This window comes from Diadema antillarum, unplaced genomic scaffold, assembly GCF_040938485.1.
Source record: "Diadema antillarum isolate AM-2024a unplaced genomic scaffold, OU_Dant_1.0 seq00000955_RagTag, whole genome shotgun sequence".
NCBI classification, from domain to species: Eukaryota; Metazoa; Echinodermata; class Echinoidea; order Diadematoida; family Diadematidae; genus Diadema; species Diadema antillarum.
In genome coordinates this window covers 512273-531409 of record NW_027271803.1, presented here as the reverse complement: position 1 = coordinate 531409, position 19137 = coordinate 512273, and the positions used below count along the sequence as shown (strand labels likewise).

The 19137-nt window shown below is 37.2% G+C and overlaps 1 protein-coding gene across 1 annotated transcript in view; it reads left to right on the top strand.

The window, feature by feature from the left end:
* The window catches only part of LOC139741820 (tryptophan 5-hydroxylase 1-like), a 147532-nt gene extending 129327 nt beyond the window's left edge, over positions 1–18205 (top strand). Inside the window, exons 10-15 of the mRNA XM_071652404.1 lie at positions 13140–13275; positions 13816–13885; positions 14162–14218; positions 14979–15074; positions 16450–16583; positions 18031–18205. Of these exons, the coding sequence (XP_071508505.1) occupies positions 13140–13275; positions 13816–13885; positions 14162–14218; positions 14979–15074; positions 16450–16583; positions 18031–18205 (668 nt within the window). The remainder of the gene's footprint in view (positions 1–13139; positions 13276–13815; positions 13886–14161; positions 14219–14978; positions 15075–16449; positions 16584–18030) is intronic.
* The last annotated feature ends 932 nt before the right edge of the window (positions 18206–19137 follow it).

The following is a 19137-nucleotide window of genomic DNA, read 5'->3' as shown; positions in this document are numbered from 1 at the left end:
ACAGCAACCTCATAGCAATAACGGTTGCCATGGTAACAACTAATTTTTAAAAGAAAATGATTTTTTTCATCAAAAAGCATGAAAAATGGAAAGTTTGAGTAGCATACTCATTACAAATTGCTATGATAATTATCAGCTTTTTTCACTACGTTCATGCCACATTATTATCGTTGCTATAGCAACAACTTTTTTTCCCTAGAAAGGAGAAGTACCCCAGTAAAAGAAAAACTAGATAGATAAATGATAAATTTTTGTAGAGTTAAATTTTTCGGCCCTTTTTTGTACTCTTTTGGGAATGCTGAAAAGGAATCCACCTATGGCCACTTTTCTAAATGAGGTCTTCAGCCGTTACCATGGCAACAAATTATTTTCTTTAAAAGAACATGTGTTTTTCATTAACATCATAAAAACATGTTGTTAAGGCCAAAATATGTCATTATATACAGTTTTCCTCAATTAATAAAAGCAATCCTTTTTTTTATTACATTGATACCTCATAGCAATGACAGTTGCCATAGTAACTATTCTTAAAAAGAAAATACTTATATTTTAATGAAAAAAATTGAAAAAATGACGAGATTGAGTACCATATTCATTACAAATTACTATCAACTTTTGTTTTCACAACGTTCATTCCACATCATTTCTGTTGCCATAGCAATAACATGAGAAAAATGTTTTTTAAGGATTAAAGTTCTATAGCAATCTGTTGGAAATTACTATAGAGGAGATATCATAGTCATTTAAGATTATCAAATGTCTTGGAGACATTAATGCTGAAACAGAGTACATCATGACGAGAAAATTGGAACTTTTGGGGAGGTTTTTAGACATTTGTATTGCTTACTATTTGTATTTTATGTTTCCTGGGTATATCTGTAGTTTAAAAAAAAAACTATTCCTTAACATGTTGTTGCGATATAGGAGCAGAAATGATGTGAACAGAATTATATATGGCTAATAGTCTTGCTCATTTGTAATACTTCAAAAGTTAGGCCATAATTTCACATTTTTTTCTTGAAGATTTTTTTCTACAAAAATTGATGCATTTCCATGGCAACCATGTTAAATATTAACCATTATTTCGGTTATTTAATGTTTTAAATGTGCAATGTGATCAGAAATTCAGGAAGCTGACTAAACTTTTTGTGTTTTTACTTATTTGTTTTTTGTTTAGTGTATTCTTTCTTTCCTTATCTAATGAGTAACGTTAATTTTTTTCTTTAAAAAGCAGTTTTCTCATGTTAATTCTATAGCAACAAGAACGAAGTGGGATGACTATAGTGAAAAAACAAAGAACTGACAGTAATTTGTCATAAATGTGTTACTCAATCTTGTCATTTTTTTATGTTTTTCATAATAATTTCTTATTACCATGAAAACTGTCATTGCTATGAGGTAACCATGAAATTGAAAAATCATGATGTTTTACTATTAAAGAGACATGTTTATCTTGACACATTTTGGTGTTAACAGCATGTTTTCATAATGTTTAAAGAAGAACACATGTTCTTTTAAAGAAAATAATTTGTTGCCATGGCAACGGCTGAAGACATCATTTAAAGAAATGACCACGCACAGGTGCATTCCTGTTCACCATCCCCAAAAGAGATGAAAAAGCACAAAAGATTTAAACTTTTCTGAAATTGATCACTTGTTTATTTTATTCTTTCTTTTCCTTTTTAATGAAAGAGTTCTTTCTATGAAAGAAAGTTTTCCTCATGTTTTTGCTATAGCAACGATAATAATGTGAGATTAGCATAGTAAAAAAAAGCTGACAATCATAGTTAGACCCTAACTGGTAATGAAATAACTTTTTCAATCAATCTTTTCATGATTTCATGCTTTTTTATTTAAAAAAGATCATTATTTTCTTTAAAAAATAGCTGTTACCATGGTGACCGTCATCACTATGAGGTAGCTGTGATATTCGGAAATTGTGATATTTAATTTAATCAGAGAAATATGTTCATATTGACATCTGTTGCAAATTACAGTAAGTTTTCATAATGTTTAATGAGGAATACATGTTCTTTTAAAGAAAATATTTTTTGCCATGGCAACGGCTAAAGATGTCAATTAGAAATATGGCAACGGGTGGATTCGTGTACGGCACTCCCAAAATAAGGGAAAGAACAAAAAAAATCTAACTCTTACAGAAATATATTATCTACGGATTTACTTCATTCTTACTTTCCTGTTAATTGAAATACCTATTTTTTCTGTAAAAGGCAGTTTTTGTCACATTTTCTTGCTTTTTTATGAAAGTATCACTACTTTCTTTAAAATAGTTGTTACCATGGCAACCATCTTTGCTATGAGGTAACCATGGCGTTATAAGAATTGTGATTTTTAATTTGATTAAAGAGATGAGATTAAAGAGAAATAGATTGACTTATTTCGGTGTTTACTGCATGTTTTTATGATGTTTTTGATAAAGAATACACGTTCTTTTAAAGGTAATGATAAAAAATAAAAAATTATCATTTATTTATCTAGTTTTTCTTTTAATGGGATACTTCTCCTTTCTAGGGAAAAAAAGTTGCTGCCATAGCAACGATAATAATGTGGCATGAACGTAGTGAAAAAACTTATAATTATCATAGCAATTTGTAATGAGTATGCTACTCAAACTTTCCATCTTTTCATGCTTTTTGATGAAAAAATAATTTTCTTTTAAAAAATAAATGTTACCATGGCAACCGTTATTGCTATGAGGTTGCTGTGACAGTCGGAAATTGTGATTTTTTATTTTATTGAAGCGTGATATGTTTATATTGACTTATTTTGGTGTTTTTAGCATGCGTTTGCGATGTTTAATGAAGAATACATGTTATTTCAAAGAAAATAATTTGTTGCCATGGCAACGGCTAAAGATGTCATTTAGAAATATGGCAACAGGTCGATTCGTGTTTGGCACCGACAAAATAAAGGAAATAGCTCAAAAAATCTCACTACAGTATACAGAAATTTATCATCTATGGACGTATTCTTGCTTTTCTTTCTATCGCAATGCTTATTTTTCTTTAAAAGACAGCTTTTGTCATGTTGTTGCTATAGCAGCAAACATGATGTGAAATTAACATAGTGGAAAAATAAGCTGATAATCTAGATAGTAATTTATGATAAATATTCCCCTCAATCTTGTCATGTTTTCTTGCTTTTTCATGAAAAATATGATTTTTCTTTATAAATAGTTGTTGCCATGGTAACCGTCATTGCTATAAGGTAACCATGACATTATGAAAATTGTATTCTTTCTCAAGTCTAATTAAAAAGGATTTATAATGACATATTTTGGTGTTTACATCATGTTTTTATGATGTTTAATGAAGAATACATGTTCTTTTAAGGAAAATAATGCGTTGCCATGGCAACGGGTGAAGACGTCGGTTAGAAAAATGGCAACAAGTGGATTCGTGTTCAGCATCCCCAAAATAGGGGAAATAGCACAAAAAATCAAAATCTACAGAAAATTTTAAGAACACCCCAATATTGTGACAACTGGCCATCCCTTAACAATATCCATATTGTCAAAATGGTGAACATTAAAGGACAATCCCCTGGGAATGGTCCAAAGTTACACCTACGCTCACGCCCCCTTATTACAAAACACAGATATTAGCAACGCAAATACCGTTGTTCTAGCGTGAATGGTTGTAAAAGTAGTCCCGGCAATACAGCAAATACAATTGTCATCGATGACAAGTTATGAAAATGATAAAAGAAACTTAACTTTACAAGATCTATACACTGAAGAGGGTGCGCATCAAACGGCAACCCTGTGGGATGTGCCAAAAATACTCCACCTTCACGGCAATATAAAAAACATATCATGTTATATAACGCGAATATACATATGTTCCAAACGTACATGTTTTCGAAATTCCATCGTGTCGTATAGCAAAGGCACTTTTGTTTAAAAAAAAATGCAACTAATTAATGAGGAAACATTGCTCTACACTAACTACTTTGTCAAAAAGGTGGACATGCAAAGGTAATCCCTGGGGAGGTGTCTAAATTTACACCTACGCTCACGCCCTTTATGACAAAATACGGATATTAGCAAAGCAAATGCAGATGTTTTAGCGTGAATGGTTTTAAAAGTAGGTCCAGCAATACAGCAAATACACTCTGATATAAATGAAAAGTCATGAAAATGATAGAAGAAGGTTTGCTTTACAAGATCTACACAATAAAGAGGGTGCTAATTGAAGGGTGACCCTGTGGCGTGTGCCCCCAAAATGCCCTTTATCCTCTTGGCAATATAGAAAACATATAATATTATATACAGAGTAACGCGAATATGTATGTTCCAAACGTACATGCTGTCAAAATTCGATCGTGCCTTATAGCAAGGGTATTTTTGTTTTCAAGAAATGCAATGTGATCAATACAGGAGACATTGCTTTACAATACTTATATAGTAAAAAGTGGTGCACATTTAAAGCGGCCCCTTGGGAGGCGCCCAAAGTTACCCCCTCAACCCCGCGTCCCCATATGCAAAACGTGCATTATACCAACGTGAGTACTGTTGTTATGAATGTACTCTTACAGTTACCGCTAATTTGCATTTTATGTAAATTATTTTTGTACGACCAATTCGAAAAGGCATCTATCGTGTTCATTGACCTACAAAATATAAGTTTATACATTTAAATCTTTAAAATTGGGTAACGGGAAGCTGAGATCTGTCAATTTCCTCTCATTTCAGGTGCTAATTTGCATATTCTGCAAATTTTACTATTTTGCCCAGCTGGATTTTTTGGGACTTTTAGTATGGTGTTCAGGAGGCCTCAACGCACTGCAGTGAAATTCCTACTGTTCCAATTAGTAGTGGGTTACCCCCTAAAAATCGCTAGATTGACTGGACTACTAATGAACATTTACCGTTAAAATTTTCCTGTAAACTCCAAAACAGATTTTCATCAAACTTGGCAGATGACATCTTTATGGTGATATGATCTTAATTTGTTTAAATAAGTCCCCCCCCCCCCCCCCCCGCCGAAGGGGGGACGGGGAGGGAGTTGAAGCCTCAGATACCCAAAGTCTGGAATTTTTCATCTTCTTAGTCGAACCTAAAAAGATAGAGGTAAGTTAGTGCTATGAAGACATAAATGACTGAAATTTCATGTTTGATTATGGCGAATCCAGGCGGCCCTAACCGAGAGGGGGAGGGAGTGAGGGGAGGAAGGGAATTTTCTATATTTTCAGCATCTTCTTGAAAAATCTATGACGCATTTTCACCAAACTTGGCAGATAGCATCTTTATGGTGTAATAATCTTAATTTGCTTGAATGAGCTCCCCTCCACACCGCCGAAGGGGGGAGGCTGGGGGAGTTGGAGCCTCAGCGTCCCTAAAGTCTGATTTTTAAAAAAAAATATCTTTTAATCGAAACAGAAAAGATAGAGCTAGTTAGGTTTGTGCTATCAAGGCATTAATGACTGAAATTTCATGTTTGATTATGGCGGATCCAGGGGTGCCCCAATTTGGAGGGGGTTTGAGGGAGAGGAGGGGAATTTTCCACTTTTTCAGTATCTTCTCGAAAAATCTACGACGGATTTTCACCAAACTTGGCAAATAGTATCTTTATGGCGATATGATTTAATTTGTAAAAATAGCCCTCCCCCAACACCGATTAAAGGGGGGTGTGGGGGAGTTTAGACCTAAAAGTCTCAAAGGTCTGAAAATCTTCCTAGTCGAACCGAAAAAGAAAGAGCTTAAGTTAGAGCTATGGAGATATTCATGACTGAAATTTCATGTTTGATTATGACGGATCCAGGGGTGCCCTGAATAGTGGGAGTGGGATGAGGGGAAGGAGGGGAATTGCCTACATTTTCAGCATCTTCTTGAAAAAATTTATGACCGATTTTCACCAAACTTGGCAAATATCATCTTTATGGTGATATAATCTCAATTAATTGTTGAAACGAGTCTTCCCCCTCCCCCTCCCCAACCACTGATGGGGAGGGGGATGGGGGAGTTGAAGCCTCAGGGTCCATAAAGTCTGGAATTTTTCATCTTCTTAGTCGAACCAAAAAAGACAGAGCTAAGTTAGTAATATGAAGCAACGGAGACATTCATGATTGAAATTTCATTTTTGATTATGGCGGATCCAGGGGTGCCCAACTGATTGGGGGCGGGGGAATGTGGGGGGAGGAAGGGAATTTTCTATATTTTCAACATCTTCTTGAAAAAAAAATATGAACACACCACCAAAAGGGGAATGGGGGGGTGTTGAAGCACTACTTAGCTCTATCTGTTTTGGTTCGACTAAGAACATGAAACATTCCAGAAAGGATCCCCCCCTCCTTCGGCGTTGGGGGGGGGGGGCATAATTATATTTAAACAAATTAAGATCATGTCACCATAAATATGTTATTTGCCAAGTTTGGTGAAAATCCGTAATAGATTTTTCAAGAAGATGCTGAAAATATTCCCCTCCTCACCCACCACCTTCTTTCAGGGCACCCCTGGATCCGCTAAAATCAATGACGAAATTTCAGTCATTAATGTCTTCATATAGCACTAACCTAGCTCTATCGCTTTATATTTGACTCAGAAGATAAAAATTCCAGACTTAAAGGACTCGGTGGCAGGCTTCAACTTCCCCATGCCCCCCCCCCCCCCACCACCTTCGGCGGTGTGTGTGTGTGGGGGGGAGTCTCATTTTAACAAATTACAAATTAAGATCATATCACTATAAAGATGCTATTTGCCGTGTTTGGTGAAAATCCGTCATAGATTTTTCAAGAAGATACTGAAAATGTGAAAAATTACCCTCATCCTCCTCGTCCCCCACCCCCAATCAGGGCACCCCTTGATCCGCCATAATCAAACATGAAATTTTAGTCATTATTGTGCTTATAGCACTAACATAGAGCAATCTTTTTGGTTCGACTGAGAAGATGAAAAATTCCAGACTTTAGGGACTCTGAGACTTCAACTCCTCCACCTCCCCCTCCTTTTTTGGTGGGAGGGGGGAGGGGGACTTATTTAAACAAATAAAGATCATAGCACCATAAAGATGCTATTTGCCAAGTTTGGTAAAAATCAGTCAAAGATTTTTCAAGAAGATGCTGGAAATGTGGAAAATCAATTCCTCTCCTCCCCTCACCCCTTTCCCCCTCACCCCTTTCCCCCCAAATCAGGGCACCCCCAGATCCGCCATAATCAAACATGAAATTTCAGCATTAGTGCCTTCATAAAACACTAACTTAGCTCTATTATTTTTTTTATTCGACTACGAAGATAAAAAATTCCAGACTTTAGGGACTTTCAGGCTTCAACTCCCCCATTTCCCCCCCCCCTTCTGCGATAGGGGGAGGGGGTTAGGGCTTATTTTAACAAATTAACAAATTATGTCACCATAAAATGCTATTTGCCAAGTTTTGTGAAAATCCGTCAAAGATCTTTTTTAAAAGATGCTGAAAATGTGAAATATTCCCCTCACCCCTAACCCCCCCCCCCAAAAAAAATAATAATAAGGGCACCCCTGGATCCACCACAATCAATCGTGAAATTTCAGTTATTAGTGCCTTTATATAGCACTAACTTAGCTCTATCTAAGATAAAAAATTCCAGACTGTGGATACTCAGAGGCTTAAACCTCGGGGGGCGGGGAGGGAGGGGGATGTTTTAACAAATTAAGATCATATAACCATAAACATGCTATTAGTCAAGTTTGGTGAAAATCCTTCTCAGATTTTTCAAGAGGATGCTGAAAACTTAGAAAATTCCCTTCCTCCCCCTCACCCCTCCCCCTCCCGATTAGGGACCGCTGGATCCGCAATAATCAACAATGAAATTTCAGTCATTAATGTCTTCATAGCACTAACTTCCCTCTATCTTTTTTGGTTCGACTAAGAAGATGAAAAATTCCAGACTTTAGAGACCCTGAGGCTCAACTCCTCCCTCCCCCTCCCCCTTCGCCGGTGGAGGGAGGGGAAGGGGGGGGGAGACTTATCTAAACAAATTACGATCATATCACCATAAAGATATCTGCCAAGTTTGGTTAAAATCTGCTTTTTTTACAAGAAAATTATAATGGTAAATGTTCATTAGCAATTTTGTTAGACATCGAGATTATCTATATACCATCGGTCCGTAATACCGTTGAAGTACAATACTTAATACTACATGGTTTTTACATTTCCCAGTAGCGTTTTTACAATTCCCGGCAAAATTGAACGTTTTTACATTTCCCGGCGAGACCTTTTACAAATCCTGTTGATGCAATATTCGAGATTTTTACATATCCCGGCGAGACGTTTTTACAATTCCCGGCCCCACATTCCTTCCTTGTCCCGAAGTGGCCCGAGATTACATTCTCACGAGTTGGGGTTTTCTTTACACGGCGTGCAAGGGTTGCCTACGTACACCCGCAGTTGACCCGAGTTAACGCCATCTTACAGTAACGAAATCACCACAGCATAAAAACTACCTACTCTCTATACTATACAATTCCATATCAGTAGACATATATCCACAAGGATTTAACAATGCAGCTATCACTTCGGTGCCTACAGAAAAGAGTTAAACATTTTCACATGCCTATAATCTATATACACAACCATTCTGACTCCGGTTGAGCATTTATTTTGCTTGATAATGCTCCCTTCCGTATATCAAATATCAACATAAAAGCACTTCAGCACTTTGCTTGAAAGTAACCATTACGCCAGTAACCACCATGTATAATCTATTATCCTCTTACGCATGTAACGGTCTTATTAAACAGGTGTGGGGGAAATAACTTCTCTGCATTACACATTATCACAGACAGAATATAATTCAATCTGTTTTCAACTAGCTTGCGCTAGAGACTTTAAAAAGCTGTTCACATATAACATGTCAGTTTACCAAAACCACTTTTCCTTAGCAGAATACAGCTTCAAATAATAACTGTGATATTTGGCAAAAGGGGATATCGTAATAAAACTATTCACTTATAGTTTGACCGGTGACTAAAAGCTGCCGTTACCCGACTTCACATCGTCGGTTCAAGCCGTTTCCAGCAGACCCTGCAGTATCACTGCTGCAACTGCAACTGCTGCAACGATTTTTGTTCGTACTTATAATGAATAGCCATTGAGGTTGTTTCTATGAAGCCAGTATATGTTGTTGTTATCGCCCCTATGTATGAAATCGACTGGGGAATAATTAGCATTGTTCTATGCAAACACCTGTAGCTTCCCCCAGCACAGTGCTGCTCTTCACTGGCAGCCAGACACTGTGTGATTTCAGCAATGTGTTGTTGCTAGGCCAGATTTCTTTACACAGGTTTATGTTCTGTCCAGGTGTTGATAACTCCCTTTTGTCTGTCAGTAGTAGCCCAGATTTTTGAGTAGGGCGTAACGATAGCAGTAGGAAAATCGGGGGAGAAATGACTTGTAATAGGCATTCAAACCGAAGATTACCTGGGCATAACCGACTCGAAATCTTCAAAGAAAATATTGTTTTTATCTCGATATTTCTGCAAGTACTCAGATATCAAACGAATATGACTTCTACCGGGCAGGGTAAAAACAGAGGGCCGCGCGATATGATTTCGCTCCACTTTGCCGTGCAGGTCCTGTCGGCACTGGCAGTGGCACTGCAGTCCAACCCCTGCTGAAGCCCCACCCTAAATAAACCATAGCTAGCCACTTTCGTTACCTCTCTGTAAGCTTCCTTTCCTAGGTTCTCTTCGAAGCCGATGCTCGAGGTGTTTCTGTTTTATAACTCATATGAGCAAATATGGTCGGGATTACATCTGGCTTCAGGAGTTTTCTTGGTTTATAACCGAGAGCCACAGCCTGCACGTCCACGTCAAAACAATGCTTCTCAAAATTTACAGCACGATATCGAGAACGCTTGTAAGTTTTTATGTTCGGCTTTGTTTAGCGAGATTTCTCAGCCATACAGCGCACCCTTCACGATCCTTTTTTGGGTCTGAGATGGAAAAAAGATTTCCCTGGGCAATTTTCTCTACGATTCGAGCAAAATACTTCTTGACACATGATGAAAGATAGCCCGACCAGACGACGCCGAATGCGGTCTCCCCTTTATATTATAGTGTAAATAAATGTGTACAACCGTTTCTACGTACATAGCTACTAGAACATAAACAGCTAACTGCATGCGCGGGCTGCAGCTGCGCTGTGATAGACTGGAAACGCGCGAAGGGCAAACCTAGGTATCTACCGTACTAGTACCGTCCACACGTGTACTGTACGAATATTCTAGGTGTTTCAAAAAACATTTCCCACTTTTGATTCTTAATAATTCAAAAACTATATATCAGATAACGCTGTCATTGATATGAGTGATAGCTGAATAGTGTACAATGCACAATTACATACACACACACACACACACACAGTACATAAAAACAATGTCAAATACTAGTAGCCATCGCCTTCTTCATGCATCCGGGTAACTAAAGAGCGTACCCATAATGGGCAGAACACGGCTGGGAAAAAAGCGATTTTGTTATGCCTCAGTGACGTCTGACTCTCCGCCAAGACTTGCTCATTAGCATATTCACCATGCAGGTTCACACTTTTTCAACCAAAATTTACGAGCTTATTTGGTGATTTGAAAGTTTGTTTTCGGTGAAAGAAGTTCATTAGAGGTACCAACAATAATTTTTTTTTTTTTTACAAATTCGTGAGGACTGCCTCACTTTAAATTAAACAAGACCTTCACGGTTGCACAGTAATATTCGGGCTTGAAAAGTGACCTGAAAACAGAACTGGAAAACAGAAATGGAAGAATGTTTTCAAGGAAAATATCAATTATCTTCAAAACCGGATCCATTTTTGTACTATCTTGAACAGTGAAATTATTTAAACTTTATGGAACGGTGAATTGTTGATAACAAGGTTGTGGAAGATTTGGGAATATTGTGGCAATGACTGCTTGAGCGAAGAATGCAATTTGCACAGTGAACGCAAAGACCCAACTCAAATCGTGCTACAGTACCCTTGTATTCTCTGTTTATTTCGGGTATTCCGAGTAATACTAAAATGTGCATTGTAAATTCTTTGTTACAGGATACTTGACGACACGTGAGGTATTGCAAACCAGTGAAACGCATTGATAATTCTTCTATATAAATGTACTATAAGCTTAGATTACCTTTTCTGGACTTTCGGCATCTCTTGAAAACATGAGTCAAGGACATATTCCAATTTTTTCTCCTTTTTTGGATATCTTTACACCACGTTAACTACCATGTGGCAGCGTTCCATTAAACTTGTTGGTAACTGATAAAAGTTTCAAGCTACTGAATCTTTGCATCTACTTTTCAGAGAGCAAATTTGTCATTGACAAAAAAAAAGCACTGACAAAAACTGATGAAGAATTGATGAAGTACCCCCCCCCCCACCCGTCAGTGCAGATATTTTGTAATCATTGGCTGACTTTCCCCCAGGGCTTTCCAAATGTTCGTGACACTTTTGAAGCCATCATAAAAAAAAATCAATTTTCGTCTTTAAACATGTGATTTTATGCAAGATGTCGATCCAGTATTACAGAAATAAATAATAAATGTATAAAATAAGCAACTTTGGCTAAGCTGGACAATACCCCGTCATGGCCCAATGTGCTTAGGTGCGTGCACATCCGTGCGTTAGCAACCAAGGGTATAGGATAGTGTAGATAGATAAAGTATTGCGACCGTCCTGAGCGTTATGACGATGTGTTCTGCACAGTTCTGCATCTGGAAAGTTGATGGATTCAAAACTAGTCAAGAACACGGGCAGTCACTGCTCTGCTGATGTCCTTCATTTCCTCCATTCTCTATCCCTCACTTTTTATGAATTGTTTGAATTTATTGGTCTAATAGTAAACATATTTCTACTTTTGTCTCAATGTGCATTTTTGTCTCGCTCGCGTAGCGAAAGCGAAAGAAAGGCTTTTCTAATCTGTTATCACAGTCGCCAACACTTTGGCATATTTTTTTTTTTACATCTTCGAGCTTTGAACACCAAATTGACACAACAGGTAAATCACCTAAACGTGCCTGTCAGTTTCGGATATTAGTCTGTCCGACGAGGTCAAATATCAAAAAGTAAAGGAACTTAATTTACTTAATAAGCGGTGTATTTTGGTACTCTCAAAAACTTTGAGGTATGACAACTTAACATCACATGTGCATCACCTAAAGATGCCGGTCAAATTTGATTACGGCTCAGAGGTCTGACAATGCAATGTACCATGTACTTTAATACCTTGCTAAGTACTGTACTCTCAATATGTCATTGTTGAAGTACAAGTCGAAGTACAAACCCAAGGACCCTAACATTTGTACCCTTCAAGTGTCTTGCATTCAGTTAAAATTGCCTATAATGCTGATCACTCACTCATCTTGTTTATTTTAAGATATGTAAATTTAATTATGTTGGTCTTTCTCATTCAACCAGGCTTGAAGTTAGAAAGTTGGCACCATTCATATTGCTCACGCACTATTGTTTATAGCAATTTTTGCTTCAAGTACGTTTTGAAAGCTTTCATTTCCATCAACTATATGTGTTGTATTTATTTTCTAAAACTTTGTTGTTATCATACGTGTCCCAAAACAGAACACAAAAAAAAAAGTAATCAGCAGGTGTCAAAAATTCAACGAAGTGTGTTGTGAGTCGTTTTATGTGATCTGTGTCCAGGTGGAGGTGCCTGGCAACATCTTTCAGTCAATGCGGAAACAGCAGTGATGTACTTTGCCAGTGTAAAGTACTCTTGCTATGTACTTTATATTACAGCTGACTGCAAAAGGGCTGTATATCACTCATTTTTCATGTTTTACTCATCGTTTGCATGTATGAGATGTTTTTCCCCTGCTAATTTGTTAATTTCTTCAAATATCCCCCAAAACGAGAGTAATCAACATGTATCAAGAGTACAAAAGAGTGCGATGTGATGATGTGATCTGCATCCAAGACACGGTTGCCGACCAACATCTTCCACTCAACGCAAGAACAGTGACATACACACATGAGCAATGTAATGCTATCAATATACTGATTTATTTGCCGCTTCTTCAGATCTTTATAATATACCCCTGCATGGAACTTGTGTCAAGTTACCCAACCAAATAAAATTCTAATAACATACGTTGTAATGATGAGATACAGTATATTTGTCTCACTTCCCTCAGAACGAACGGGATTCCAGCTAAGGCCAGTTGCAGGCTATTTGAGTTCCAGAGATTTTTTGGCTGGTCTTGCGTTTCGACTTTTTCACTGCACCCAGTACATCCGTCATTCTTCCGACCCCCTGTACACACCAGAACCGTAAGAAGCTTCTGAATTAATCTGGCACCGCACACTGTCGATAAATTTACTGAACGAATTTCATACGCTTAGCTATAGTTATGGCGTTAGAGAGGTCTATTCATGAAAAAACTCTGCTGAGGAATGGAATGATGTTCCATGGTTTTCTATGATAATTTTCTGTTGTTCAGTCGATTTTGTCTCGAAGGTCCACTCACCTTTCAGTAACTTAGCGAGATGAATTATGAATGTCATAGGTATATTCGTGATATCTGCCAATATTCGAATGATTTATTTCATTGCGAACATTTCATATAACGCTAAGATCCACAGAACTAATGGTAAAACCGTGATGCTATGTCAGTACTCAACTACGTTCGATAAAACACTTACATTTCAACAACAAATCATCACAATCTGTATAGTCCCTTCTACCCACCGTGAGGTCTTGCATGTTCATTGTGGTGACAGAGGCCACGGAGAATGTCTAACCGTGAATAAGATCATTTCGGCTATTTGATAGTATGTACATTGATGCCTTCTGTTCCCTCACACTCACAGCGACTGCTGCCATGAGCTTCTTGGACATATACCACTGCTGGCCGATAAGAGCTTCGCTCAGTTCTCTCAGGTAAGATTAATGTAAGAACAAGAAAGAAATGAAGATGTGATGTGCTAATTCCTGAACAAAAAGCGAGTTAAAATTTGTAAAACCCTACCTGGGTTCATCTACAGGTCGCTTTGTTCTTGTTTGAAATGTTATTGGATTAAGAAAAATCAGTTAAATACGACATGACCGCAGAATAGCGAAAAGTTATCAAAATGTAGATATTCCTGTCAAAGAATATCTAAACAGAATTGTTCTTGTACTTGCAAAATACCCTAAACTGTACTTTCTTTTCAACAGGAAATTGGACTTGCCTCTCTTGGAGCAAGTGACGAAGAAATACACAAACTCGCAACGGTAAGCACCAGACCCTCCGGCGATACCTCAAGGCATAACAAAGGATCAGGGTGTTTTTCTGTCTGACTTTTTGCTTCAAAGTCTTATATATATTACAAACACTATAAAAAGTACACGGGTGGTTCTTCTTTTTTTTTTCTCACTGCCTCACTACAACTTTTACTTTCTTCCTTCTTCTTTTTTTTTTCGTCTTATCTAAAGTTTTTTTTTTTCCTCCCCGCACATCAATGATACCACATTTGTGAGATTTGTCATATGGATTGACTACCAGATATGATAACTTAGCAATCAAAGCGTCCACATTAGAAGGCACATTTATTGGCATGGTACTTTTGATAGGTACAAGAAAAATAATCCAATATCATAAGCAAAGAAAATACCAACAAACATCAGAATTGCAAAACGATCCATAAATAGGTTAAAACACTCGCAAAAATCATTCGTTCTCTTGAATGACACTGAGAAACACTTTCTAAGCCGGATTTTTTAATTGGAAAAGAAAGAGCGTTTGAAATCCTGATAGGGCATATAAAAATGCAGATAACATACTAACACCTAAACCAAACATGAACAAAATGCAATATCAACTGAAGCATTTTTTTTTCTTATGCATTTATGTACGTACTTCCGAATTTTCTTCAGCGCGGAGCAAACCTGGAGCAAAATCTATTTGCATCTGTAATAGTTGTAATATTATTCACAAAATTTCACCCAAATCAAAATGTAGTTGTTACTCACATCTCTGTGTATTTTCCCCCAGTGCTACTTCTTCACAGTGGAGTTCGGTTTGTGTATGCAGAACGGACAAACCAGAGCTTACGGGGCAGGTCTCTTGTCTTCGATTGGTGAACTGAAGGTGAGTTGACCGCAAGAGCGTCTTTCCCCTACAACGGGGCCACTGTACAAGTAATATACACATACACATACACACAAGCTTGGATTAATGCGCATTGTGAGGTTGGGGTCATCATATAGGGTATTTGTGGGATTTAATAGGGAGAAATCAAGTCCTACATTATGCTGGGAAAGATTGTAGACAAAAATTAGATGATTGTGACCGTCACAATGATTGTCATGTTTGTTTAAAGAAAGCATAGGTATTCTGCAGTAAGGGATGATCAGTGTCGAGGGTCTTCGATGAAAAAACATGTGTATCAAAGTTTCATTTTGAGACACCATAGGGTCATTTTATGGTTAACTGTCACTACGTAAACACTCATCGTGAGCAAAACGATTCATAATTCACTTTAATATTCTTGTAAGTAATTGACTGAAGAGGTTTCCCTGCAACCCTTCACACTGTTTGCAACGTAATAATATGAACTTAAACAAAAGCCGAACACAACGTGCCAACATTTGTTAGTACAATAATGTGCAAAGGTCTGAGGTTTTGTGGGATACAACGTCATGGTTTTGCTGTCACTTAAGATGCCAAGACGACTTTTCAAACTTACCTAGGCACATTCTGTAGGACGAAAAAGAGAGAGACTTGTTTAATTCCGCTGGTTTAGGTGTTTTATTCAGGGAAGAAATTCCACTGAGATTCCAATTAGAAGCTTACGATACAGCTTGAATTTGTTCTTGATCAGTTTAAGCTTCAGCATTAAAATAATCGTATTGAGCTACCCCCGTGTATGCTCATAAGAGTTATGATTTAATAATCAGATTAGAAATAGTTTCAGAAACTTTTATCGGTGGTCTATTACAATATGGTGTGAGTTACGGAAGTGTCGTGGCTCAGTAGATAGAGGAGCCATTGTTAACTTGGTGGATAAGTCAACGAACTGTTAGGCTGAAGTCCGTGACTCGGAGTCCCTAGATGTAGTGGTTGTGCCCCTGGGCAGGGCACTTTATCTTCATTGCCTATAGTGGTACCTCGGAGGGGACTTCAAGCCATCGGGCCAGTGATTACTTGTTCACAGGCAGTTACTAATTTCTTTGGAGCCACGTTTTAAACAAATCATAATAGAAATAGAAATACCATTCTTGAAGGTTGTTATATCAATGTTTCTTTTTTCATACCCTTTACATTATGAAGTTTGTGCAGCATATTCCTTTAGCTCTGTGCTGATGTAGACTTTGATTTATTTGTTTGTTGTTCTGTTTTGTTTTTAACTCTCATTTCCAAAACTAGTTGGTATGTAAGATGTTTTATGCTTTCGCTAGTTCACATTTCATAACTTAAATCAAACCGTGGCTAGTTTGATCATCCTTGGTGTTATCTTCCATAGCATGCCCTCTCCCCCAACGCCAGGGTGCTGCCATTTCATCCTGACGTTACATCCAAACAAAAGTGCTTGATTACCACGTATCAAGATGTCTACTTCATATCGAAAAGCTTCGAGGAAGCAAAGCAGCATATGAGGTGAGATTACCAGTTTACAATATGACCTGTTTTCCCTTTTCTTGCTGGGTCGTCAACTGCTTTCCTGACGTTATGTTCGTTGCTTTCATATATGTATACTCGTGTACTAACCATTTACTTGATACTGTAGACTAACATTGAGTGTTTAGATAAAGAACTACCATGCAAATTAAGTCCAGTACAGTTCTGTAGTTGGAGGGAGGGGACTGAATGGGGAATCGTCTCCACTCTTACAAAGGTCACAAACGCTTAGTAAATGGTACCTTCCTGATAAAGTTTTCTTGAGGGTGACTCTTTTTTGTCAGCGATTATTAAGCAATAAGTTGGTACATGTCTTTCTTTGTTCATGTTGAGGAGGTGGGGTCAGTTATGTATTAATGCTCTTTCCATTAGTCAAAACAGAACTCACCATGTAAACAGCATTGACTTTTCCGCAGCGATACATGAAGTCAAAGACGATTCCTCACTCATCTCAGTAAAAGTTTCTGCAAGGACAATTCTTGTGGTTTCATGAATAATGGAAGAATCACTAATTTCATATTCATGAAATTCTTCCGTCGAGATGGTTTTATTGTAAGTGATTGACAAATTGTCCTACCTTGACGTAAGTATTTACGTCGATATAGAGCAATTTGTCGATCAGTTGCAACAACAAGTTTATACATCTATTTCATATGTTTTTCACTACTACATCTATTACATCTTCAAAGTGACCGTACACGCCGTGATGAGAAGGGTCTATGTAATAATCATTAATTAAGAGAACATTGGATAATTTAAAAAATACATCTTAAATATATATACATGTGTATATTTTAAGTGGTACCCCACCAAGTGTTCTCATCTTTATTGATAATTATATATATATATATATATATATATATATATATATATATATATATATATATATATGTAGTGTGTGTGTGTGTGTGTGAAAGGTGTGTTTTCAGTTGTTAAACCCCTAGGCCGTCGAATCTTAGTAGTGTGTAGGTGAGAGGAAGGATGAGACAATAGACGTAGCTTGAATCCTCACAGTTTGATTTTTATTCTCAAGCTGTATCTGTAACTTTTCTGTATCCATCATCATTATTTTGTTCGATTTCTTTGATCCACAGTCTTGATAAAGGGCAGGGCCCGAAAGGTTGAGAATAAAAATCAAACTGTGAGGATTCAAGCTACGTCTATCGTCTCTTCCTTCCTCTCACCTATATGCATATATATATATATATATATATATATATATATATATGAAAATTTGTGAAAATTCGCACTGTCATCCCTGAAGAAGAGGAAGGATCCTCGAAAATTCGGATTATTCAGTAAATCAAGACTGGCTATCAATACATTCCCTGCATTCCTCTGTTGTGACTTTATTATTGATATATATATATATATATATATATATATATGTAAACTTCACTTCCTTGCTTAACCTCATTTTCAACAGGGAATTTGCAGCCACCATTAAGCGTCCATTCGAAGTACGCTATGACCCTTACACATCGAGTGTCCAGGTCCTGAACTCTCCCCGCGACGTGTGCAATGTCATCAATTCCGTTAGAGACGAACTCATGGTCCTCACCCATGCTCTAACCAAGCTACAAAGCAGATTTGACAAGTAGATTGAAAAGCGGTTCTGGTAAATGTATTATGCACGATGACAACAATTTATTCATGTTCTTGATATTGATACCAGAAAATACAATGTAACCATAAGAACTACCTTTAGAGTCAGATTAATCTGAGATTTTATACAGGTTTGCCATCTTTACACTAATTTAAGATGGTAGAGAATAGGAAGACGTCAGAGGAAGCTCTATTATCAATTTAATAGCTCAAGATGGAAAAAGTCACTACAGTCATTTCGTATACAGTGATGAAATTGATCATAAAGCAGGAAAAATTCCATGATGTACCTCAGTCGGTGGTTTCGTGCATTCCGACAAAGAGGCGAAATTTGACTTGAAAATTGTCTTCGATAAAGGAACGTACTGTAAAACTTGGTATGGAGTCATTGCGACATACTTAAGCATTAGGTAATATTTGACATTTTGATAAGATGATTGTGGGTATGTATTACAATAAGTTAGAGTGCATCCGATGACAGAATTCTCGAATTTTTCAGAGGGATTATTTATCAAATACAAAATGAGGAATGACAAAATACATGCTCCTACTAACGTGACAAGTTTCATTATTCATGATACATATGATAAGCATGCCAAATACATATCCATGTGGAAAAACAAACGTATCATACGTAGCATTTCTGCTGCTCAAAATTCCTCCACATGTACGGTATATTGCAAAAAAAAAAAGAAGAGAAATCCATTATCTTGAACAGGTATTTGCTTCATCCAAACACTAAAATACTTCTTGTTTTTCTGAGTTCTCGGGAGGGATTATCAAAGCAGTGGTGGTGTGACTTATATAAGTATATTAAGGGTGCTACGATATATAGTGCAACCGTGCATGCAGAGTATTTGGGCAAATCTAAAATTCCAAACATGACTTCAAAATTTAGTTGGATGAAGTTCAGATTACTAGTAGTGCT